Source organism: Mesocricetus auratus, unplaced genomic scaffold (assembly GCF_017639785.1).
Source record: "Mesocricetus auratus isolate SY011 unplaced genomic scaffold, BCM_Maur_2.0 Super-Scaffold_100033, whole genome shotgun sequence".
Classification (NCBI taxonomy): Eukaryota; Metazoa; Chordata; class Mammalia; order Rodentia; family Cricetidae; genus Mesocricetus; species Mesocricetus auratus.
In genome coordinates, this window is record NW_024429213.1 from 5,629,114 (window position 1) to 5,654,824 (window position 25,711).

Genomic DNA, 25,711 nt, shown 5'->3' on the forward strand with positions numbered 1-25,711 from the left:
TACTCTTCCCCCAATCACTACAAAATTCAATGACAACTTGAAGAAAAAAACAAATCTCAGTTGGGCATGGTGGAACATTCTTGTAATTCCTGCACTCAGAATGTTCATTCAGGAGGATTGAAATTTTAAGGCCAGCCTGGCTGTGCAGCAGGACTATTCATGTCAAAGAAAGAATGAAGTAATGGGAAGAAGGGAAAGAAAAGAGAAGGGAAGGGGAAAGGGTGAAATTGAAAAAAATATAGTCAGGGGGAAAGGAATTATGAGGAAATAGTAGGGATCCTATTTTCAAAGTATGCTGTGAAATGTCTGTGTGTGTGCTATAAACAATGATGCTAGTGTGGCCAGATAGCAATGAGTAAGAAGCAAATCAGACAGGATCAAGATATGAGGCCAGAGCAGGTCTCAAATATGAGCTTCTTTTTTCCTTACGAGCCCATGCAACTATGCCAGCTCAATGAAAACTTGTTGCTTCCCTAGAATAGAGACCCTGCTATGTTGCAGCTGTCTGAATGCTTGCTGAAATCATGAGAAAAACTACATACCAAGAAAACAAAACCACATTCATGTGGCTGAGGGTGACAGAGCTTGTTTAGTTGGTTGGTTTGGTTTGGTTTGGTTTGGGGTCTTGTTGTTTTGTTTTGTTTCAGATAAGGCCTTCCTATGCAACATTGGCTGACCTGGAATTCATGGAGGTCTGCTAGCTTCTGTCTCTACTGGGATTAAAGATGTATACCACCATACCCTGCAACAGGGTAGGTTTTATTAGTGCTCTGTTATACATGGTAGCTAGGTCTTATACTAGTGCTACATGTTATACATGGTAGCTAGGTCTTATACATGTTAGCTAGGCCAGCAAAGTTTCACTGGGCTGTGTCTTCATCTCAAATAACCAAGAAAGCTTAACAGGGACAGTTATCAGGTCAGTGTGTATGTGTGTGTGTGTGTGTGTGTCCAAGGGAGTTAGAATATTCGAAGTATTAATAGCCATTTTTCTGATTTTTAAAAAAGTATTATGCTAGCCAACACACAAGTATATCAGTATGCACACAAGCTTGTTGCTGGATTTTGTGCTGATTGGGAGATAAATCATTCTGTGGATATGTCTGTGTGTGTGTGTGTGTGTGTGTTTGTGTGTGTGTGAGAGAGAGAGAAAGAGAGAGAGAGAGAGAGAGAGAGAGAGAGAGAGAGAGAGAGAGAGAGAGAGAGAGAGATCATCAGAGAATCAGATAGGAGCAACCAGGATGTTTTCTTGAAAAGGCCAAATCTTACAATCCTTTCAGTTTCAATGAACTAAAAACATAGTGCAGTCTCAAGTGATAAATAGAATTAATCTAACAATTAACTTCAATTTCCCTTAATTCAACAGACTGGTTGTCTAGACAGTCTCAATTTATTTGATTATTGCTAAGCATTTATCTTCACTTTAGATAAATAAATCTCACCTAAGTTGGGGAATGTAATTACTTCTTAATTCATTATTTGCTTAAGTCTTTCATCGAAATTTCAAATGCACTACAAATGTTCCACACAGACACCATCAAATTCTGAACACAGAGAAAGGCTAAATTTAAAGCCATAATTCCCCAAAAGTTTGATGAACACTGATTCTCAGAAGAGACACTCCAAGAGGCCAGGCGTTGGTGGCGCACCTCTTTAATCCCAGCACTCGGAAGGCAGAGGCAGGCAGATCTCTGTGAGTTGGAGGCCAGCCTGGTCTACAGAGTGAGTTATAGGACAGCCTCCAAAACAACACAGAGAAATCCTGTCTCAAAAAAAAACAAAAAAGACACTCTAAGAAAGAGTATTAATGTTCATAAAAGTTGGGATCCTTATACATCTTTTGGGATAAATTTCCAGACAAAGCTGTTTAAAGACCTTGAGCAGTCCTGCAGCAAAATAAAGAAGAAGAGGAATCATTAAATTCAGCATTTCTCCACACTCTGTTATTTTTTTAAGACTGTGCATCAAAATGCAATTAGGAAAAACTGGTTTAATCATTTTCAAGATTGTTCAAATAGTTACAGCAATAAACTTCTGAAGGCAGGGCCCTAGGTTAAATAACATCATAACAGCTATAATGGAAGTTAAGTACTGGAGAAAAGCTTTGATATAGTCATGGCTTATCCTCTAACACCTCACAAAATTATTACTAGAAGTGATATTCCCAACTTTTAATATTGACCATCACCCCAGAATGTACATAGTTAATTCCTTACTACTTTATGACCAACATAATTCCTATATAACCTCACACTTGGATTCTTTTTTGTTTGTTTTTCGAGGCAGGGTTTCTCTGTATTGTTTTGGAAGCTGTCCTATAACTCTGTAGACCGGGCTGGCCTCGAACTCACAGAGATCCACCTGCCTCTGCTGGGATTAAAGGTATGCGTCACCAACGCCTGGCTACACTTGGATTCTTGAACTTAATACTCCATGGATAATAAAAAGTATAATCAAATATCAGCTTACACTAAATTTTCTAGGCAACATTCTCAAAGCTGGGAAACAGAGAATAGACCTTACAAATTTTACTGAAGGCACATAGTGAAACTCCATTGACAAATATTGGATGGATGGATGGATGGATGGATGGATGGATGGATGGATGGATGGATGAATAAATGAATGGGTTTTAATGTAAGCCACAGTTCAGTTAACTCATTTAATTTGGAAATGATCACTTTAAATATCATCTTCATTGTAGTTCATAACTTATCTAAAATCCAGAACACTTTTGTCAATTATTACTTCCTCCATGAAATAATTCCCTCTCCTGTGCCCCTGACTCTGTGAACCAATCTTAAGCATATGCCGAATATACCTCATCTTGTAATAGTTAGGACCCTAAGTCTTTTAGATTTCAGAATATTTCATGTGCTTTCTGAGTGTAACCTGCCACATGTCAGATACAGAATTTTCCACATGTGGCATCAAGTGAGCACTTGAAAACTTTCAGATAGTTTTATCTTCAAGTTAGGAATGCTTAGCAAGTACCAGCATCACCTCAGATTCGTAGATACAACTCCTGCTACATAGAGGGGTCTTACCGTATAGAAAAATGAGTTAACAGATAAATTACAGAACACCCTCTGATCAAACTTGTTTCTTTCATGTGAATCAGAATTTTATCTAATGCCTTCAAAGGCCAATTATCTTTATAATATATAATAGATACATAATAAACAGTGAGTGCATATTTAATATCAACACCTTCACTTCAAAATGTATGATCTCTAAATATTAACCTTTTAAAATGACTAAAAGTAATCTTATTGACCGAGGAAATGGCTCAGTTGGTAGAGTGCTTATATAGGATGCATAAAGCCAAGGATTTGATCCCCAGAACCATAAAAGCTGGCTTCAACCTATAATCCCAGCACTTAGGATGTGGATACAGGGAAATCAGAAGTTCAAAGTCATCCTCAACTACATAATGTGTTTGAAGTTAGTTTGAGTACATGAGGCACTGTCTCAAAAAAGAGAGAGAAAAAGAAATGAACAGAACAAAAGAAAATGTAAATTCATTAGTTTTAGTATGAACGTTTTGACTATTTCATAATAGTCTATTTACTACTAACTTTCTTACGTTAGTAAACTTATCTTTGTGTTTGTCCACTTATTTGTTTGAGACACATTTTCATACAACTCGGACTGGTTTTGAACTTGGTATGTAGCCAAAAAAAGAGTTTTAACTACCTCCTAATCCTCCTGATCTCCTAAATGCTGAGATTAAGAGCATGCAACTCAACATCAAATTGGATTTTCTTACAATTCATGTTTTACCACTTCTGTGAGAGCTCAGTATCAGTCCAAATTACACTGCAGGCACCATGACAATGAAAAGATTTCAAGAATACACAATATTAACCCATTACAAAAGGCAAAAAGTCTATATATAAAAATATGACCTTCTTTAACATGAAAAATTCAAATAGATTTGACCAGATTTTCAAGGGAATATTTGTGTGGTGGTTTCTTTTTCCTCTATCGTCCCTCTCCTCTACCATATGTGTGTGGTAGGGACCTATGGTACATTACCTATGTGATCAACTAAGGAAGGCAGAAGTTAATTTTAATCTTCCTCTACCAGTTTACCAACTAATTTTTTGAAGCAGTGTCTGTAACTGACCCTGCAGCTTGCCTTTTTGTTAGACTATCTGACCAGTAAGTCTCCAGGATCTGTCTGCTTACATAGCCCCAGCCCATACTAGCTTACCCAGAGCTCAACTTTCATACAGGCACCTCCATACCTGACTTTTTCTGTGGTTTCCTAGGTTCTAAACTCAGGTCCTCATGCTTGTAGAGAAAACAGTTTACCCACTGAGCCATTTCCCTAGCATCTTCCTTTAGTTTATGAACCGGTTTCACTCTGTAGTTCAGGCTGATCTAGAACTCACCATTTAGTCCAGACTGACTTCCAAATTGAGGTAATTATCATGCCTCAGCTTTCTAAGAGCTAGAATTAACAATGTAATGTAAGCTATCATACCCATATTTCATGGGTATATTTGGTCCAAAAAGTTAAGAATCACTAATTACAACTGTATAATCTCTACACAGTATCCTAAATTCACTATTTTAAAAGTATATAGGGATGCATGGGCTGGAGACATGGTTTGGAGGTTAAGAGAACTTGTTGCTCTTACATAAGAACTGGGTTCAGTTCCCAGCATCTATATGGTGATTCGAAACCATCTATATCTACAGTTTTAGGGGAAACTATTGCTATCTTCTCACCTCCTCAAGCATTAGACACACACAGTACATACATAAATGTAGGCAAAAATACTCACACACATAAAATAAAGATATCTAAAATGTAGAAAAAGAAATAAATAAAAGTATATAAGGGTTGGCTAGATGGATCGGTTAATAAAGGCATTTACTGCATAGGCCTGGTGATCTGTGCTCAATTCCCATGACCCACATAAAGGTGAGAGGAGAGAACAGCACTTGCACATCCACAATCATACACACACACACACACACACACACACACACACACACACACACCGATAAGGCAATAACAGTAAACATTTAAAGACAAATATGTTTATCACATGAGAGTTTCCACACCTTAGAAGATACCCCACCCTTTTCAATATAACTGTCCATGAAACAATATCAGTATAATACAGTCAGTCGCATGTGTAAATTACTCTCAGGTAACAGCTATTAGGTTTTAGCGCACCAATTCTCAAAGTAACAATGGTTACTACACATCCATGGATAAGTCATCAAAGCAAACTAGTGAGATGATAGAAAAGTACTGTCCTGAAAATATTTTTAAAGATAAAAATCTAGTTAGGTCATTGAGACTTCTGGGATATTTGGTAATGCATTTGCTTTTTTGAGCTTCGATTTTGGTCCTTTTGAAATCTTATGAGCAGTTATTAAGACCCTCAGACATGGTTAACACATAAATAACTCTCAGTTAATCACCTTGTTTAACACTCTTTCCCTGTTCAATCAAATACTGTTAATAAGTGGAGTCTTGTTTACTTTGACCTGCCAACTGGAAAAGTGCTTTTAAACAAAGACTTAGAGAAGCCATGGGGAAATGTGAATACACATCTGTGAAGAGACCTGGGTGCTAATTTACGCTACTACAGGGAGTCAGTATAAAAGGTAAAGCAAACCAATTCCAGAATAAAGCATGGAAGAAATTAGTGCTAAGGAATGGTAGAAAACTAAACCCAAAGATGAAAACATTTATGAAGCTGATTAGTTATCAAGAAAAGACAATACTGAAATATTACATGTAATGTAATACAACCTCTTTTTTTTTCTTGAGATATCCCACAATGACCTCAAACACACTATGTGCTGAATATGACCCTCAACTTCTATCCTCCTGCTTCCACCTCCTGAGTGGAATTACAGGTGTATAACAACATGTCAGGTCAATGCAATGCTGGAGACCAAACCCAGGCTTCATGCATGCTGGCAAGAACTTTATCTACCTGAGCTACATCCCTTGCCCTCCTCCTTTTTTCAGTACTGGTAACTGAATTCACAGCTTTGCCTATACCAGGCATGTGTGTACTCTACCACTGAGCTATACTTCCATTTAATCCTACCACTATATAACAAAACCACAACTAAAAGGCTTTAAATCTCCCCAATTTGCAATGCTAGGTAACAAGGGCAGTGTTGCCTAAAGGAAAATGCAAATTGCTGTTTAAAATTAAATATTTGTCACAATAAAGAGGGAAAATAGCCTAAACACTCAACTTGTCTCAAATGCTCACAACATTTAGAAAATTTTGGTAAAGTTCTAATCACTCAATCTTAAAAAATAACCCCTATTATGAAATCCATGCATCTCAAACATGCATGTACACTCACTAGGTAAATATTTATAAAGTATATCTAAACCACAGGGTTGGACAATTTTACAATTTCCAGTATATGAAAGAAAGATACAATACGTCCTCACTATTTCTGGCTACTGCTGAATCCAAATGCTGCAAGATTTTTCATGTTAAAAGATCTCTCCACCACAATTATACAGATTATGAGGTACAATTTCATCAATAATGCATTATAACATTCCTTTTCTCCATACTTGGTCTCTGTGGTCCATGTAATTATATTATACTTAAGTTTATTCCTAAAAACATTTATCACATTAGCTGAGAGCTATGTACAAATTCAAATCAATTAGCACTGATTAAATGTTAAAACTACCCAGTCAGTGTCAGGTCCATCCAAAAGTTCATTTGACCATTAAAAAGATAATTTAATCAGAATTCAAATAAATTTAACTCTTGAATCACTGTTCAAAAATAATAAAAATAATTCACACAATTGAATGAAAGTTTACTGGTGCGCTTTGAATGAAAAAATCAAATTAAAGGAAAGAAGTATCCTACAAGGCACACAATTCTCATGCTCACTGAACCTCAGAGTATGCAATAACTAAGCTATCAAAAACCAGTACCCTCTTTAAAATGTGTTGCCAAGTTCTGGGTTAAAATGTTTAAAATGATCCTCATAGAAATGATTCTTACAGGTGTTGCATTTCAGGGTCTGGGAATTTATAGTATATAGAAGTCAGAACATTAGCCATTCTTTTTGCAAAATGACTTTTCTGTCTTGGATCATGAGAAAATTCAATCCCTGCTAGTTTAATACAGTACCGTGTTCTGGGGAGCTAGCACTCTCAATTATAGTAGAGCTTGACTATAGAAAAAAATGTGCATAATGAGAGCTCTTTCTACATGATACTTAGTATTTACCTGGAAACAAGCAAACAAAACATTTTATTCACCAAGAACTATCCAGCATTATGACTAAGGTATTTTCATTAAGTACATGCTAACTAATCCTTCAGAGTTCTGAAGCACAAAACTCACAGGCACACATGGCACACTGAATCCTCCAAGTAGCTCCCAGGGCCACATTCCTACAGGTACAATGAGAAACTATTTTCATCCCCTGGTATTTCTGCCATGAATTAAATTAAGTACTACTTGTGTCTGGCATATACCCTCATGACCATACCCAATGCTCTTTTGTGTCTACTGTTTGGAATGTCTTTTTAAAATTTTCTTATCACTATCTATTATAATAAACCATACTTCCTTCTCAAGGTCTCAGTACTTTGTTCATAGTCATAAAGTTAATAATCATATTGATTTTTACTTACTACTTCTAGTAGGAAGATAAGGGCACATTTCTAGCAGGAGATGCTATTTTTATATCCCTCTACCCTTGTGATCTAGCTACTGCTCAGTATATGGTAGAAGCGCTAAAATGTCTGAATAAGTTCAAGAGCCAGAGCTCTTGGTTGCTCAGAGGACTAGAGTGCTCACTCTTCCCTAACTGCATTCAGAGCTATAGTTAGATAATCACTAAGGAGATGCTGTCAGGAGGATTACGATTGTAGGTGATTTAGCTAGATTGCCTTTTAAGCCCCCTCTGACCCAAAGCTCTGAGATTTCAAAAGTGCTATGAAGAATATATATTGTCCTAAGAAGGTAGCCCTTTTCAGTTTCTTCACTCTCTAAAAAGAACCATTTCAGAAATTCTTAGATAAGAATAAATATCATTTTTGTCATTTATTCCAACTGTTACAGTTATGACTAAGAAGTAGCATCTAAAATCAGAGAATGAAACATTGCCCTTAAAAATAAAATTGAGAAATAAGAGTCAGAAAATAAGTGTGCCTTGTTACACATAGATTAAAATCTCTTTAAGAAGGGATGAAAATAGACAAGAGCCAAGGCAACTAGGTATTGCAGGACAGATAGGGTGAACTGTTAGAAGCCTATGTTAAGATGAAAACACGGAAGACATAAAGGGACAAAATAAACAGACTAACACAACGACGAAAGGCACTGTGACTAAACCTCATATCCATATGAGGAAAAGTGGGTAATATTAGTTGTCCAACAAAGTGAAGGCAGATAATTGACCATGTGGATTAGTTCTTGAGATATGAGACCACTGAAGAACTTGAGTAGAAAGGTGAGAAAGAAGTGGATAAACCAAACCAGTCAAGCCTGGAAGAATACTGCATGCAGGATGGATGTGAAGAGAGAGTTATTATTGTAAAGCAGGATCACTGGGAAGGTATTATAGTCAGGTAAGCTTCAGGAGTCAAGTGTCTGTCCTGGAGATGGGGTCATGAACATGGTAACTGAGGAAGTAGAAGATGAGTCAGTCCAGCTCAAAGGACCTGAAAAGGGAATACAGAAGGCCTGAGGATGTAATTTGATCACAGAACTATGTACTTAACATATATGAAGCCTGGTGTTTATTCTCTAGCACATCAAAAAATACTAAGGATGTATAGAAGCTAAAAGAAAAGGACATGATTGGAGATGTAGCTCATTTGGTAATGTTCACCTAGCATGCATGAAGCCCTGGGTTCCATCACTAGCAATGCATGAAAACAAAATTGGGTGTGGTGACACAAACCTGTAATCCTAGCACTCAGGAAGTAGAGGCAAGAGGATCAAAGATCAAGATCATCCTTGACTACAGGGTGACTTCAAATTCAGCCTGGGCTATGTAAGACCATGTCTAATAATTAATTAATTAATTAATTAAATAAATAGAGAAAATAATGGATCAAAAGATGGAAAATATGGTATCCAAGAAAAGAGTCAAGGAACTGAGAAATCTGCAGTCTATAAGAGCAAAATATCCATGAAAAGATAAACTATGGCATATGAGTTTAGAGGAAGGAAAAGATTCAACTTAAAGAGCTTTCTGTAGATAAGGGAACACTGGAATAATAGAATAAGAAAGAAATACAGCAGAGACTCAAGGTGATTTAAAAAATGGAAAAAGTATGATTAATAGATGATAAAACTTTAGGATTCAATAGTATCACAGAAAACATGGAAAGGGTTTCCCCTCACACAGGATAAAAATTAATTAGATGGGCGGATAGAAAATAGGGTATTATGGTTGTTGGAAATGTTCTGTCTTTTATTTTTGATGGAAATATTCTTTGTACAAAGACAAAGCCTTCTAAATATGAATCAATTCTCAGCAATGTCATTTAGAATATGTCCTCTTCTGAGAGCTACGAGGCAAATGCTAATTATTGGCCAGAGTATAGTTGCATAGGTAGCATGATAAGAGTATGTACATCCTAACAGGCAAGTTTTAAGGAACATTCCAAAGCATTTAAAATTCTCTTTTTTGAGAAACGCAAACCCATGCTTTGGAGTGTATTTAACTTCCTTCCAGATTGCCACAGTTCCTTAACCCTTGTGCTTAAAATCTATGTTAATAATATTACTGTAAAACAATCTTCCAAATCAGCTTCAATAAATACATAGATTTGATTCAGGAGCTGGAAGGAGTGGCCTTTACCTTTAATCCTAGAGCTTGAGAGATAGAAACAGGAGGATCAGGAGTTCATGGCAGCCTTAACTACAGACAAATGTAAAATGTGAAGCCCCTGTGTCCAAACAACCTGTGTGAAAACAAAGAAACAAAGGGACTATATCATGGGATTCATACCATGGGATATGGCCATGCCTACATAAAGAGATGTGCTGTGGAGAGCACAAGAATACTCTCACTCATTTATGAAACATACAGCCTGTATCTAATGCCTGAGTCAGACAGGCATCCACAGCTATGCTAGTTATAAATCAACTAGCATAGCTGTGGATGGCAATCCAAAGACAGGAATCTTTCTAGTCAGTTTGGCTCCTAAAATCTCTCAGATCTGACTGGTGTAATTGATACTAAGGAAAACCAAATCCTTTTTTCCCATTGTTTCTGGCAAACTGAAAGTTGGTGTCTGAAATAAGTAAGTATACTGAGCAAAAAATGTTCTCTATGCCCCCTACCAAAGAAATGAACTAATTAATAATTCCCAGGAATAGGTACAAATATTTTGTGGGGCTTCATATAAGTTGGATGCTCTCTCTAAAAAAAATAAGAAACCAATACCTCAGGTATGGTATCATACAAGAATAACCCCAGTATTTTGAAAAAGAAGCAGAAGGATTAGAAGCTCAAATCCATTCTAGATACACAGGGATTTCAAGTATAGCCTATGCTACATGAGACCCTGTCTCAGTCCAGCACCACCACAAAATAAAAGAAGACAGCAAAATTGTAACATGACTCAGTGTGTAGCTGGTAATTTATTTAGAATGAAACCAGAAGGGACCTCAGGTTTTTAAGATTCACCAGCTACATGCTAAATACACTTCTGTTGATGACAAAATATTAGCAGTCAAGTGTGAAAATGGAGACAGATCAAACAATTAGACAAAAGAAAAACAAGCCAGGACTCCGGGAGGCACCTCACTTGATAGAGGTCTTGCCTACCAGGAATAAAACCCTGGGTTGATCCTAGCACTACACAAAGCAGGCATGTTATCCCACATCTGCAATCTGAGCACTTGGTAGTTGGATGCTAGAAAATCAGAAGTTCAAGTTCATCCTTGGCTACATATTCTGTTGGATGCCATCCTGAGATACATGGGACATGGACTCATAAAATTTTAAAAAGTCAGGCAGGAGAGACTTTAGCGGCTAATGCTTATACTCACAACAAAACATCAAAAAACTTTAAAAAGACAATGCTTTCTTTGAGGAACACACTGGAGACAAACCAAGAAAAGGACAAGAATAAAGTCCAAGCACAAAAGAAAATGTGATATGGTGTTAATCAATTTATACTACATATTATCATATTTATATTCCAGTGATTAACAAATCACATTGCTTCTACAGTACTTGCCTAGAAGGACCAGGATTTTGGAAACACCAATCCACTAACCTGTAGATACTCAACAAGTATTTGTTGAAGGAAGGAACAAAAGAAGGAAAAACTGAGAAATGCTACTTTTTCTAAGTCTTCACCAGAATCTGCTTCTCCCCCTCTGATCCTTCAGCAGAAATGCATTCTATTGCTGCCACTGGCTAGAACTACCAAAGCAACAACTCATACTAATCTGGTGATTAAGATTGTTTTCCATGAACAGGATAAATTAATATATAAGCACATCTATGGTCTACTCAAAAGGGACATACAATAAAATGGATAATTTGGACCCACCCTATTTATTCCCTTTTCTGTCTTCCTCTTTCTAAGGTAGGTTTGGCAGATGTGTCTCTGAAATTATTAACAGTTGAGGGAAAGGCGACACTTCAGCTTGGGCTTCTACCTAGAGCCAAATAATAATCCCTAAAATTTTCCAATATGAGGATATAAGTGGCAATTTAATATACAAATATTGAAGAGGTTTCCAGGAAAACAGAGAAGCTCATGTACCTCTTACTTGATGAAACATCCAAGCCAGGACCTCAGGACAAGGTGCAGGCAGTGTAGCTGTTAACCAAGATACTCACTCCCTGACTTGCCCTCAGCTCCTGCTTTATTTAGAGATTCCCTTTGGGCAACAAATACCCTATACTTTTATTCAAGTTCTGAAAAAAACATCAGGAGTATGTTGAATCTTACAGCTCCTTAAAAAATTACCTTTTCCCAAAGGATTCTGCCTCCTTATTTTTTACCTACTCAAATTTTCTAAGGAATGGTACTTTGGAAGAGAGCAGAACTCCTACTACTTCAACAGTACAGCCATCCCTCCATTCGCGGATATTCTGTTCAGAGGAAGGGGTGTGAAATCAGGGAGGCCAAGCAACCACCTCAAGAATGCCAAGTGAAGGTCTTAAATGGAAGAAAACAGCTCTGTAGCTTCCCAGGGAGGCGATTAGACCTCGGGAGAGTTACTGAAACTCTCAAACCACAGATTCTTGGTTTTGTAAAATAGCAGATATGCTGCCCACCCACAAGACTGTTGAGAGGACAGAGGAAACTCACTTAATATGCTAAATGTAACTACACAGCAAGAGCTAATTAATCATTAGTGTTTAGTAGTAGGAGTCAAATTATTTTGTCTCCCTCCACCAATGCATACCACCAAGCAAAGGGACCAACCCCCGCTCCCATCTGGCAGGATCTGGGGCCCTGCCATAGGAACATTCTCACAGGCAGGAGAAAGACCCTGCCAAACACAGCAAGAATATTGCAAGTTCCCTATCCTGGTCATCCAGGGCCCCTTAACCTACTGTTAAAGATCCAAACTGACCTGAGATGCCGCCTCCAATCACGACTACGTCGAACATGTGGCCTGTGATATTAGGCTTCTCCAGATTCGTCATGATTTGGGTGAGATTCTCCGAAGACTTTGGCTTAAAAGGGGTGACCGCCCCGGGTGAAACAGACCCTTGTACCGCCCCTTGCCTGGTGTCCAGGGGCGGAGCCGATGTTTCTACCCATACCCGGGGGGAGCCCGGCTCTGAGGGCGGAGCGGGCCCTTGTGCAGTGACAAGGGGAGAGCTCAGGGGCGGAGCTGATCCTTGCTGAGATACCCAGGGAGAGCCCAGCTCACAAGGCTCGAAAGGCCCTAGTAAAGGAACTGAAGGGGCGTGGCAAGAAGGCCCCTGCATCAAACCCCCGGGGTTACACAGTAAGGAAGTTTGTGACACAGGTTCTGAGCTATCGAACCCCAGAGGTCTTTGTAATGGCAGCTGGAAAGGGAAAATGTGTGCCGGTGATGCTGTGGATAACCAAGCAGAGACAGACATAGACTGCCTGGGGAAGACTTCTGTCGACACCACTGGGGTATTTTCTGGAGTGTCAGGTAGTGGTAACGAAGGCAGGGACATGTTACTTTGTACAGGATATTCAAGTGGCAACCCCCAGGAATAGCTAGACAATGGAGATGGAATGGAACCATCTACCGACCCTCCGGGAGTGCTGATCTTTGAGGCAGGAATAGACCCTAGTTCTGACTGTACAGAAGTGCTAAGTATTGAAGCCACTGAAGACATTTGCCCAGAAGTCACCAAGGACCTGTGCGCAAAGTATCCGGATGAATCCGGGAGTGGGATGGGTCCTCGTAGAGATAAGCGCTGGGAGATGGGGGAATCCGCGGCAGGTCTGGGGACCTGAGCGCTCTGGCTGTGGACGTTTAAGTCCCAGGAACAAGACTTTGAGTTGGGGCCATTGCTCGGGCTAGAATCATCTTTGAGCTGAGGGAGGCTGGTGGAAATTAAGGAATCAACCAGCTCCTGAATGGACTTGGTCGTCTGAGGCGAGGATAAGGATTGGGAGGCGGTCTGCCACTGAGAATTGGACACCTCGCTGGAGCTGCTAGAGGTGCTTTCCAGGCGAGATGCGCCCTCAGGGGTCAGGGTAGGGTTAGCCCGGAGTTCGGGGGCCCATTCCACCTCGCGGACCCTGGTTCTGCGGCTACGCGTGCCGTCGCCTAAGGGGAAGACGGGCTTATTTTCGGACATAATTCTCCCAGCGGCGGGACGCCGCGAGTGACTACCCTGAACCCTCCCCTCCACAGCGCTGGGCTGTCAGGGCCCAACCGTTACCAGTCCGAGGCCCAACCCAAGCGCCCGGCCCCCTGGGAGGCGGGGAGACGAGGCGTCAGCGTTGACGCGGGGCGACTCCGCCTCTCCCGCCCACGGGCGATACTTATACTCGGCCCTCAGGGTTCGGACGATACCACCGCGAACAGGGGGGGGGGGCGCCCGTGAACGAGCCCGCGCGCGCGCTGCTGCGGATTCTTAGCCTGCCGCTTTCATGGTGCCCTTTCAAGTCGCGGCATGTGAGCCGAGGCGGGCTCCAGAAAGCGTATATGTAAAGGAGAAAAACCCCGAAGGACGAAGTAACAAAACGCCGCCTAGCTCACTTTGGTTTCGCCCTATGGTGACGTAGAGGGGGGCGGAGCCTGCCGCGCAGCCGCACACCTTCCTTGGGCGGGGGCGGGGGCGGGGGCGAGACGGGGCGGGACTGGGGGGGAGGGAAAGCCGGCAAACTGCCTGAGCTAAAACCCTGGCCCTGCTGTGTTTTCCGTGGTGTGTTTTTGGGCAGACGTAGTTTGGTACCAGAGTCCAAACAAGTATGCGAGAAAAATGGCTCAGCTACGGCAAATTAAGTGGTAGCGAAATTTAAAAATGAAAGCTAAAGGATGTTTAAGGTGCAAATAAAAAAAAAAGAAAAGAAAAAAAATTTGTGCGGCCGTGTAGAGGATAGTGCCACATTCTTGTAATCTAAGCATTCTGGAGGTCAAGAAGGAAAGATTTCCGGCCTAAGCTACCGTGTGAGTTCCAGGCCTTAGGGGTGGGGGTGGGGAGAAGGCTAACTAGTTCCTTCACTTGTTAAGACATCTTCATGGATTTTGTGAAACAGTCCAAATTCATAAATATACCTATGTTGGTTGTAAATCAGCTGAAAGGAGTAAACAGCAAAAACTACCACTTGCCATCAAGCATTTAATGCTTTCTTTCCACAAGAATTCTGATTAGCAAATCACAGAACAGTCCAAACAGCTGGGTTACAGCTGTTCTCTCTAGTCTTTCAAGTGATACTTTAGGTCTAAGGGAACAGGATTCTGTTTGCAGCCTTATACCTCATAGAAGCAAAGTATGTTTTATAATAATAAAATAATAATAATAATGCAGGTTAGCAGTCATCACACTTCAAAGAAAGAAATTATGCTGGTATCAGTAATTTATAGCTTTTTAGAATGTCTCAGTGCAGATACTACTTAGCAATCAGAAGTCACTTTTGCTGTAAGTAATGTCACCAAATAAAATTGAAACAATTTGAGTATTAAAAAGAATTGAAATGGGGTCAGAGAGATAGTTCTCCATAGATAAAAGATCTTGGTGCCAAATTTGCTAATCTGAGTTCAAGCCTCAGGACACAAATGATAGAGGAAAGAAAGAATTCCTACAAACTATCCTCTGACCTTTGAATGTGCACTGTGGTATAGGTGTGCCCCACCATACACAAAATAAGTAAGCAAACATAATTTTTAAAAACAATTATGAGGCTTGCTATGGTGCCATATACCTATAATCCCAGCACTCCAGAGGCTAAAGCAGAAAGAGTGTGTTTGAGATTAACCTAAACTATATAATGAATTCTCTAGTCCAGCATGGGCTATAGTGTGAGACCTTATCTCATAACAGAAACAAAAATGATGATGAGTCTTAGTAAGAAAACCACAAAGCCCATTGTGCCACACCAATGTGTTTCAGCTCTGTATCCCTGTTACAAATAAAGAGAAAGGGCTTAAAAATGGTGGCTTAGCAGTAAAAGGTTTTGACACACAAGCCTAAAAGCCTAAATTCAGTCCATGGAGACCATGGTGAAAGGTGAGAAACTGCCCCTGAAACTTGTTCTCTGATCTCCATAACTATGTCATGGCGTGCAGTCATCAGTGTACACACACACACACACACACACACACACACACACACACACACACACACACACACAAATAATGAATGAAAGTGGGAAGTTCTTCTTTACAAAAAGTGTCAAATAGTCAGCATACAAAGAAATGGCTGCTTTTGTATTTTGTTTTGTTTTATTAAGACATGGTGCCATTGTGCAGCTCCCCCTGCTGGAGTAGAACTTACTATGTAGATTAGGTTGACTTCAAACTTGAGGTGATCTTCCCAAGTGCTAGTATAAGTAATAAATCTCCTTTTAGGTGGAGATGCTTTGTTTTCTCCATGCTCATGTTTCCTGCCCTAAGGATCAATTCAGTGGGACAGGTCAGGGACCCCAGAAAAGTGCATTCACCTTAAGATAATGCTAGTACAGTTAGGACAGGGAATAATATTCTTATTCTCAGGAGATGAAGGTTGAAGTTCTTTGAGGTAGAGCATATATTGTTATTGATGTTGAACAGAATGTCTTTTAACTGTTGTATAGGTTAAAATTTTTCAGCATCAAGTATTGGGGCAAACAGTTTAGAGCATTTTGAATTAAAAAGTATTGACCAGTATGTTACTAATTATGATGAAAAAAATAAATGATTCATTCAAGCAGAAAGAGTGATAGAGAAAGAGGAAGAAGAAAAGAAAAGGCAGAAAGACCACTTTACCTCTCTTTCTGAACAGAACCTAAGGATATACTCAGCTTTAAAAATGGACTTGGAGGGGTTGCAGACATGGCCAGCAGTTAAGAGTACTGGCTATTCTTCCAGAGGACCTAGGGTCAATTCCTAGCACACACATGGCAGCTTACAACTGTCTGTAACCCCAACTCCAAAGGATCTGACACCCTCACACAGAAAAACTATGAAAAAAATAAAAATGGACTTGCTAACCAGTGGAATATGAAAATGGCCACCGCTTAGCAATCTGAAAAGTAAACAGAACAAATACTATTGAATATAATTTTAAAATATAGTGAATTTCAAATGAGAAATAGAATAAATAAATGAGAAGAAATTAATAATATAATATAGAAAATTATCCTGATCTAAGTCAGGCATGGTAGTAATCCCAGCACCAGAAGCTGAGGCAAGCAAATAGGGAGTTCAAGGCTAGCCTGGGCTATATAGCAAATATTTGAAAAAACAAAAATCTATGTGGGGCCTAGTGGCACAGACCTGTAATCTCACTATTTGGGAGTCAGGGACAAAAAGATTGCCACTTCACGACTTCCTAAGCTACAGAATAATTTTGAGGCAAGTCTGGGCAACTTACCTCTGTCTCAAGATAAAAACAAAAGGCCTGAGATCATATCTCAGTGATAAAGTATTTGCCTAGCATTATGAAATTCTTGGTTTAATATTCATACCTAACACACACACACACACACACACACACACACACAAAATTGGAAGGAAGGGTAGGAGGAAGGAAAGGAGAAAAAAAGAAAAGTGATGACATTCAGAATATACTACCTCAAAATATACACCTTTGGCATTTCATTTGAGAAAGCAAGAAGGCCCTGGTTTCCTTCCTTTTGCCCAGTGTTTCTCAACCTTCCAAATGCTGTGACCCTTTATTAAAGTTCCTCATGTTGTGGTTACCCCAAACATAAAATTATTTTCGTTGCTACTTTATAACTGTAATTTTCTACTGTTATGAATCATAATGTAAGTATCTGATGTGCAGGATGTCTGATATGTGACCCCTGTGAAAGGATCATTTAACCCCCAAGACATCTTGACCCACAGGTTGAGACCCACTGCTTTATTCCTTCTCCGTTGATTTAGGTTTTAAGAACTGCATTTGACCAGCACCAGGAAACCTGGAGAGATGACTGAGCAGTTAGGATCACTTTCCACTATTCAGAGGATGTGGGTTGGGTTCTCAGCACCCACATCACAAACACTTGGTCTGTGACTTCAGTCCCAGGAGATCTGATACCTTCTTCTGTCTTCTGTGGGCATCCGCACATATGGTGTATAGTCTTGTAGACACACACATACACATAAACAAAAAATAAAATAAACCTTTAAAAAAAGAACATATTTTTAAATAGGTGCCCTCTTTTTTGTTTTGTTTGTTTTATTATTTATACAGTGTTCTTGCCAGAAGAGGGAACCAGATCTCATTATAGATGCTTGTGAGCCACCATGTGGGTGCTGGGAATCAAACTCAGGACCTCTTGAAGAGCAGCCTAGTGCTCTTAAACTCTGAGCCATCTCTCCAGCCCCAATAGGGGCCCTCTTATCTTAATCCTAACACTTGAGAGGCTGAAATAGGAAGACCAAGAATTGAAGGCCAACCTGGTCTACATAGTAAGGTCTAACTGAGAGCAAATAGTTTTCCTTCCTCCCTTGTAGCTGAAAATGACTAAGTTTTGATCAATAAACATGAGTAAAGCTTAGATATGGGATTTCTAATCATGTATAAGTCTCATGAAGTTTTCTTAAATGAAAGGATTGTCCGTCTTCTTCCCCCTCTCTGCTGCCTGGAATTCAGACATGAATGGCAGAATTCAAGTTGCTATCTGAGACCATGAGATTAAGGAGGCTAGTAGTTACGAGTATGTGCATCTGCTAGTATTGTTTACATTGTCGGTACAGTCCTTTTTCTTGAAGCCATTATTATTTTGGATTTTTAACTCACAATTAGTGAACATAATCCTACTGGTATTCAAAAACCTCCCATATATTCCTCCTTCCTCTCTCTCAATTCATGTCCTCAGATGTGAGATAGATAATAGGTAGATATAGAGAAATATAGAGGTAGAGATAGAGAAATATATATGTGTGTGTGTATGTGTGTATGTATTACAAAACAAGAGACCCTTCTAATTTTGCAAAAATTTACTCCCATGTATGTTTTCAGAGCTCACCATTTGGTATTGGATAACCAATTGGTGTTCATGTCACTGGAGAAAGACTCCAGTCCTCGGCATTCCTTAGTTGCTTGTAGTTCTTTGGTAGGTTTGAGGTCTTGCAAGCTTTCCTCTGCCTACATTCATACGTCTAACCATCATACTACCTAACCACATTCTAAGTATTGATTCTAATATCCACAGAAAAATGTAGTCCTCACCCCTCATCAAAGAAACTTCTCTTTGCAACAGACAGAGACAATTACAGAAAACCACAACCAATCAAAACACAGAGCTGTGGATCCCAGTCACAACTGAGACATCTCCTACACCTCAGGCTTAGGGATTGTTGCAGATAAACTGAAAGGACGATTATAAGAGTCAGAGGTACTGTGAATCTGCAGGGAGATTGTGTCTCTTAGGAATGTCAGAAGCAAATATATTTCTTTGGGGCTTTTTACTTTTTTTAGAAAGTTCAAAATTGGCCTTAAACTCAACATCCTCCAGCCTCAGCTTCCTGAGTGTTGGAATTATAGGCGTATACCACCATACTGGGTTTGTATACTTCTTTATATTGATGTGGAAAAATAAATGTGTGTCAGTTGTTTTCCTATTCAAGAGTACTTCCAAGAGAGAAAGAGACAAAGTAAAATAAAACAACAAAAATGCTCAATATAATTTTTTGATGTTAGAGATGGAATCCAGAGTCTTCCACATGCTAAGAAAGAACACTACCAGTGAAGCACAGGCCTATCCCTGCTCTAATATGACCGAAAAATGAATAGTCCATAGGTTATAAGTTCACAGGAGAGGGAGAAAGGAAATTTGCACTCAAACGTAGCTCTTCTTTCAATCCCTTGTATTCAGCTATCTTGTTCTTATGACAAGAAAAGTTCATACCTTACATTATTGTGTTGTTTTCTTTGAGTGTTCTTTGACATCTCTTTCTATTTTGCCTCTTCCCTGAATTATCTAATTCTCGAGGAGAGGAAAAAGTAGCATATATGTTGCTGGTAATGTTCATTTGACACATGATCTAGTTAGGTTTTTTTTAGTTTGACATGAGTTAGGGTCATCTAGGAAGAAGGCCTTCATTTGAGAGAATACCTCTATCAGAATGGCCTGTGTGCAAGTCTGTGGGGGCATTTCTTTGATTTGTGATTGGTGTGGGAGGATTCAGTCTGTGTGGGTAGTGTCACCCCTGGGAAGTCATCCTGGGATGTACGAGACAACAGGCTGAAGAAGCCGTGGGGATCACGCCAGTAAGCAACATTGCCACACACAATTTCTAATTCAGTTTCTGCCCCCAGATTCCTGCCTTGAGTTCCTGTGGTGACTTCCCTAAGTGAGGGGCTAGCTAATCTCTTCTCAAAGTTGCCTTAGTCCAGTTTTTATCACAGAAATAGAAAACAAGTTAGAACAACACCTAATTTAGTCTGCTAGAATTCATGTTTTTTGTGTTTCTGTGCATGTGAGTATACAGGTGTGTGCAGGTACACTCTCACATACATGTATAGGCTAGAAGGCAACCTCTGGTGTTGTTCCTAAAGGAATGTATCTTGTTTTTTGAAACAGAGTCTCTTAGTGAGACCTGGGACTTGATCAACTAGGCTGGCTGGCCAGTCAACCTGTCTCTGCTTGTTTAGGTCTGTCATCACAAAGTATGCACACCATCATGTTTGGCTTTATATATGTGTCAGGCCTAAAAAGGTTTGAATGTGAGACCCAGTGTAACCTCCTGAGCTTGGCTAGAGTTTGGCCACCTGTCTCTGGCCTGTAACCTCCACATGGGGGTGACTCAGCAAGGCCTGATGTAAGACTGCCTCCTGCCTGGCTACCTGCCAGCTTCGTGGAATATTATTGGCCCTTACTCCTCACATCACCTTACCCTATCCTAAGATTCCCATCCCCTACCTCAGCCCTATGTAAGTTCCTGCCTGTTGCAATAAATCGAGATCCTGCTTTGACAAGTCTCCCAACTCAGTGTATATATCCCCTCCCACCCCCCACCCCATCTCAGTAACTAGTAGAGGGGAGGGTCTGAATCATCAACACTCACCATCCTACTCAGCCCCAGGAAGAGACTGGATGGACTGGCCCTTCCCCGCTCTATCTGCCAGAGCATTGGTCTTGGAACCAAACTCATAGCTTCATATATGTATGGCTAGCGTCTTACCAACTGAGATATTGTCTCTCCAACCTCAGACGTTTTTTGAATGTTTTATTATTATTATTGTTATTATCATTATTATTATTTGTGCACCTTTATCTGATCTTCAAGGGAGCCAACAGAAGTGAAACTGGTCTTTAATCTGTCTTGACAATGAAGACTGGGTGGGAAAAATAGAAAACAATAAGAAAAACACTTTGAAATAGGCCCTGTGGTGTTTAGGAGTCCCATTGGGGTGTGGATACATGTGGATCAAATGAAATAATTCAGAAACATCTCCTAGGATCATGAAGCATAAATGTGATTGAGTTCCTTAACAAAGGACAAGTAACTTGAGAGTAGAAGAATTGAATGTCTAGTGATGAGATAGCAGATCCTTCATCCCAGCTGTTTCATGATTCAAGATCAAGTTTTTAACCTCAAACCCCAAGAACTGCTTCCCCTTTAAGAGAAGGTCCTATGTTCAGGGCAGAGGATTGAGGGAAGGTAAAGGTTTCTAAGCACATCAATGTAAGTTGTTTTCCAGACTCCAGGGAAGCAACAATATTGAATCAAGTCCTTTGGATAATTTTTTAAATGCTGGCTCTGGCTGTCTACATCAATAGTCCCTAGAGTCACTAGAAGGGCTATGTCTGACATTTATAAATGCGTTTGCTTTTGCTTCCCTTCAACAGACAAGAGCCAGAGTACCCTTTGAATCATGTGGCTCTAGGCAACTTTAAGTCCAGTCTTCTTTAAATCATGTCCCTGAACTTCTAATATTTCAAGACACAATTTGAAAAACAAGAATTGTTTTTAAAGCCAGGCAGTGCCCTCTTTGAGTAGATTAGCAATTAAGTTCAAATCAGCCTTGTTTTAGAGATTGCACCTCCAGGCATCCTCACTGGCTGGGATCAGAAAGGCAAAGTAAAATGGTATGATAAACAAACAGTTATCTACACCATTTGATCAATATGGAACTAGAGGCAAACAGGACCTTCCTTAAAAGCATCCATTTAAAGATGAACTTGAATTATAAACGAGATAACTAGCTTCAATTTCCTGAACTTTTTTTTGTATGAACACCATCCAAAAGGGCTGAGGGTAAGTGCTTTCCTCCATTTCTCTGTCCTCCACGCCCAGTTTCTATCCTCTGTCCTGCTGTGACCCCCTTAAGATGCATCATTTTGGTGATTGCCTTTGAAGTTCTTGTTGATTTGGTCCACAGGAGTGAGGGCCAACAAGTGACTATAGAACAGGAAAGAAATTTCAAGTGTTTTTGCAATCACTATTAACATCTTTTTGTCCCTAGACCCAAAAAATACTATGCTGAGGTTGTGGTCTTTGACACCTCCACAGAACTATATCTGCTGTCTTCCATAGCTTCAGCTCTCAGTTTATCCTTTAACTGTTTTTCTCCACACCCAGTGAGGTCAAGCATCTGTGGATCCTTCATCATGACTGGTTAAGCAACCCATTCCATTGTAAACATGCCAGTCTTTGAAGTCTATTTAGCAATCCTAGATAGTAAAGGTGTGGTACATGTATCCCGGCACACAGGAAGCTTATAAAATATGAGGACTGCCGCCCTAGGCTATAGAGAGAGACCTTGTCTCAAAACCAACAGCAAATTCCAAGTGAGTTTGTCTTATCCTCTTTATCTCATTTGACACTGCAATATGGACAACTATGGAAATAGTACCTTCTAGGGCAACTGATAACCAAACTGAAATTATATCTACTTTATATGTTGTACCCTTGGGACGATGGCATTAGTATCAAAAGCTCAAGGCCATCCTGGGGTTAATAGCTAGATTCTGTCACAGAAAAAAAATATTTTTTTAAAAATAAGATTGTAATACGGTATATAAACTTGCTCAATATACCATTCTAAATTTACTGATCCAGAAACACTATAGAATTCTTTCCTTTAAGTTCTTTAGGACAGTTTAGGTAGCATCAGTCAAATTCATTTTCACCATATTTTTTACATTTATTTATTCAGTATTTATTTAGTGTGTTCAAAAGTCTGTGAGGGTTGGTTCTCTCCTTCGACTGTATGGGTCATGGGGATCAAACATAGGTTGTCAGGTCTAGTGACTAATGACTTAACCTACTCAGCCATCTTTCCAGCCCTTTTGGTTTTTTGTTTCTTTTTTATTTTTTAATGTTTTTATTTAAATTAGAAACAAGCTTGCTTCACTTGTCAATCCCAACTCTCTCTCCCTCCCCTCCTCCCCTGCCTCCCCTACCCCCCAGCCCCCTCACCCAATCCACACTCCACTCCCAAGGGAGGGTGAGGCCCTCCATGGGGGATCTCCAAAGTCTGTCATATCATCCTCGGCGGGGCATCCGTCCGTGTGGAATGGGCCCCCAAAGTCCATTCAGATGCCAAAGATAAATACTGATCTACTACCCATGGCCCCATAGATCTGCCAAGGCCTCCTGACTGACACCCAAATTTAAGGGGTCTGGATAAGTCCCATGCTGACCTCTCAGCCATCAGTCTGGGGTCCATGAACTCCCCCCATATTCAGGTTAGCTCTTTCTGTGGGTTTCACCAGCCTGGTCTTGACCCCTTTGCTCATTACTCCTCCCTCTCTGACACCGGGTTCCAGGGGTTCAGTTCAGTGTTTAGCTGTGGGTGTCTGCCTCTGCTTTCATCAGCCACTGGATGAAGTCTCTAGGATGGCATATAAGGTAGTCATCAATCTCATTATCTGGGAAGGGCATTTAAGGCAGCCTCTTCACTATTGTTTGTATTGTCAGTTGGTGTCATCCTTGTAGATCTCTGGAAATCTCATTAATGCAAGATCTCTCCTCAAACCTATAATTGTCCCGCGCTACCGTCTCGCCAGCAAGAACAACGCAGAACACTCGGATCCTTCTGCAGTAAAGCTTTAATGCATCTTGAGAGATAGATGATCAGCTTCTTAGAGGGAGACCCCAAGCTAAGAAACCCAGCCCCTTATATAAGCCTAGGAGCTCCGAGTGAGACGTGTAGAGCCGGGATTGGTGGTTTGCACATCACCCCAGATGACGCCACGGGAGAGGCACAGCTTAAACGGTTAACTCCAACTGACAACAGATGTCAGCGCCATCTTCTAACGGTTAACTCCAACTGACAGCAGATGTCAGCGCCATCTTCTAACGGCAATAGCGATAGCGAGGGCGGCTCCTCACATATAATGACTCCCTCAATCATGGTATCTCTCACCCTGTTCTCTATTGTTCCCCTGACTCAACCTTCCTGATTCCCCATGACCTCCTCTCCCCTTCTCGTCTCCCTCTCTCTTTCTCCTAACTCCCTCTCCTCGCCCCCCCTTGCTCCCAATCTGCTCAGGGGATCCTGGTCCATCCCCCTTCTCCAGGGTATCATGCATATCTCTCTTAGGGTACTCCCTGTTTACCAGACTCTCTGGCAGTGGGATTGTAGGCTGGCACTCCCTTGATTCATGTCTAAAATCCATATACAAGTGAGTATGTTGTGCCCAAATTCTGAACCCAAAAAATCACCAAGAGGCCCATTTCGATGCAAAAGCAAAGAGTCTTTTATTGTAGATGTTTAAGGAGCTCGGGCTCTTCACCCTGCCACCATGGTGGATGGCTGGATTAAGACCCCAAGCAACCTCGAGGCAGGGATCTTAAAGGGCAGCATAAGGGGAGTGTCTAGGGGTATGAAACAGTCTCAGGATTGGTGTGCTTCCAGGTTTGTTATGGCCCATAGGCCCTCCCAGGGCGGTTGCTATGCTCTGCACGGCACTGTTGTGCACTGTCCATAAAGCACACCCAGAGCTGTAAAGCACAGCCCCACCAGCTAACTTGTGATTGGCTCCTTGCCACGAGGAGGGGATCTGACCTCCTAGTGACCAGGACAGGAGCTGCAAGGTCATGCAAACACATGTTAGCCTGTAATGGCTGCTAAAATGGGGGACTGGTCACTACAAGCACATACCATGTTTGTCTTTTTGTGACTTGGTTACCTCACTCAGGATGGCTTCTTCTAGTGTCATCCATTTGCCTGCAAATTTCAAGATTCCATTGGTTTATTTTTCTGCTGAGTAGTACTACATTGTGTAAATGTACCACATTTTCTTTATTCATTCTTCAGTTGAGGCATCTAGGTTGCTTCCAGGTTCTGGCTATTACAAATAATGCTGCTATGAGCATAGTGGAACAGATGTCGTTATTGTATGAATATGCATTTGGGTATATGCCTAAGAGTGGAATTGCTGGATCTGGTGGTAGACTGATTCCCATTTTCCTGAGGAATCTCCATGCTGATTTCCACAGTGGCTGTGTGAGTTAGCACTCCCATCAGCATTGAAGTGTTCCCCTTTCTCCACATCTTCTCCAGCATAAACAGTCGTTGGTGGTTTTTTTTTTATTTTACTTATTCTGACAGGAGTGAGATGATATCTCAGAGTTGTTTGATTTGCATTTCCCTAATGGCTAAGGATGTTGAACACTTTCTTAAGTGTCTGTCAGCCATTTCAGAACCCTGTATTGAGAATTCTCTATTTAGTTCTGTACCCCACTTTTTAATTGGATCCTTTGGTGTTTTGGAGACTTGCTTCTTGAGTTCTTTGTAAATTTTGGAGATCAGCCCTCTGTCAGATGTGGGGTTAGTGAATATCTTTTCCCATTGTGTGGGCTGCCTTTTTGTCTTGTTGACTGTGTCCTTTGCCTTACAGAAGTTTCTCAATTTCAGGAGGTCCCATTTTTTAATTGTCAATCTCAGTGTCTGTGCTACTGGCGTTATGTTCAGGAAGCAGTCTCCTGTACTATTTCATTCAAGGGTACCTCTCACTTTCTCTTCTAAGAAGTTCAGTGTGACTCGGTTTATGCTGAGGTCTTTGATCCATTTGGACTTAGGTTTTGTGCATGTCCACAGACATGGATCTATCTGCAGTCTTCTACATGCCAGCATCCAGTTATGCCAGCACCATTTGTTGAAGATGCTTCCTTTTTTC

The 25,711-nt window shown here is 40.5% G+C and overlaps 1 protein-coding gene and 1 pseudogene across 3 annotated transcripts in view; one reads left to right on the forward strand and one right to left on the reverse strand.

Moving 5' to 3' along the window:
* The window catches only part of Maoa (monoamine oxidase A), a 63,592-nt gene extending 50,753 nt beyond the window's left edge, over window positions 1-12,839 (reverse strand). The window contains exon 1 of one of the 3 annotated variants that reach the window (XM_005080545.4): window positions 12,573-12,831. In XM_005080545.4, coding sequence (XP_005080602.1) covers window positions 12,573-12,645 — 73 coding nt within the window. In that variant the 5' untranslated portion in view covers window positions 12,646-12,831. Of the gene's footprint in view, window positions 1-12,572 lie in introns of all 3 variants that reach the window. The other 2 variants (XM_040733659.1, XM_013120878.3) reach the window with 2 other exon arrangements.
* An 822-nt stretch (window positions 12,840-13,661) lies between these two features.
* The window catches only part of LOC110342832, a 66,829-nt pseudogene continuing 54,779 nt past the window's right edge, over window positions 13,662-25,711 (forward strand).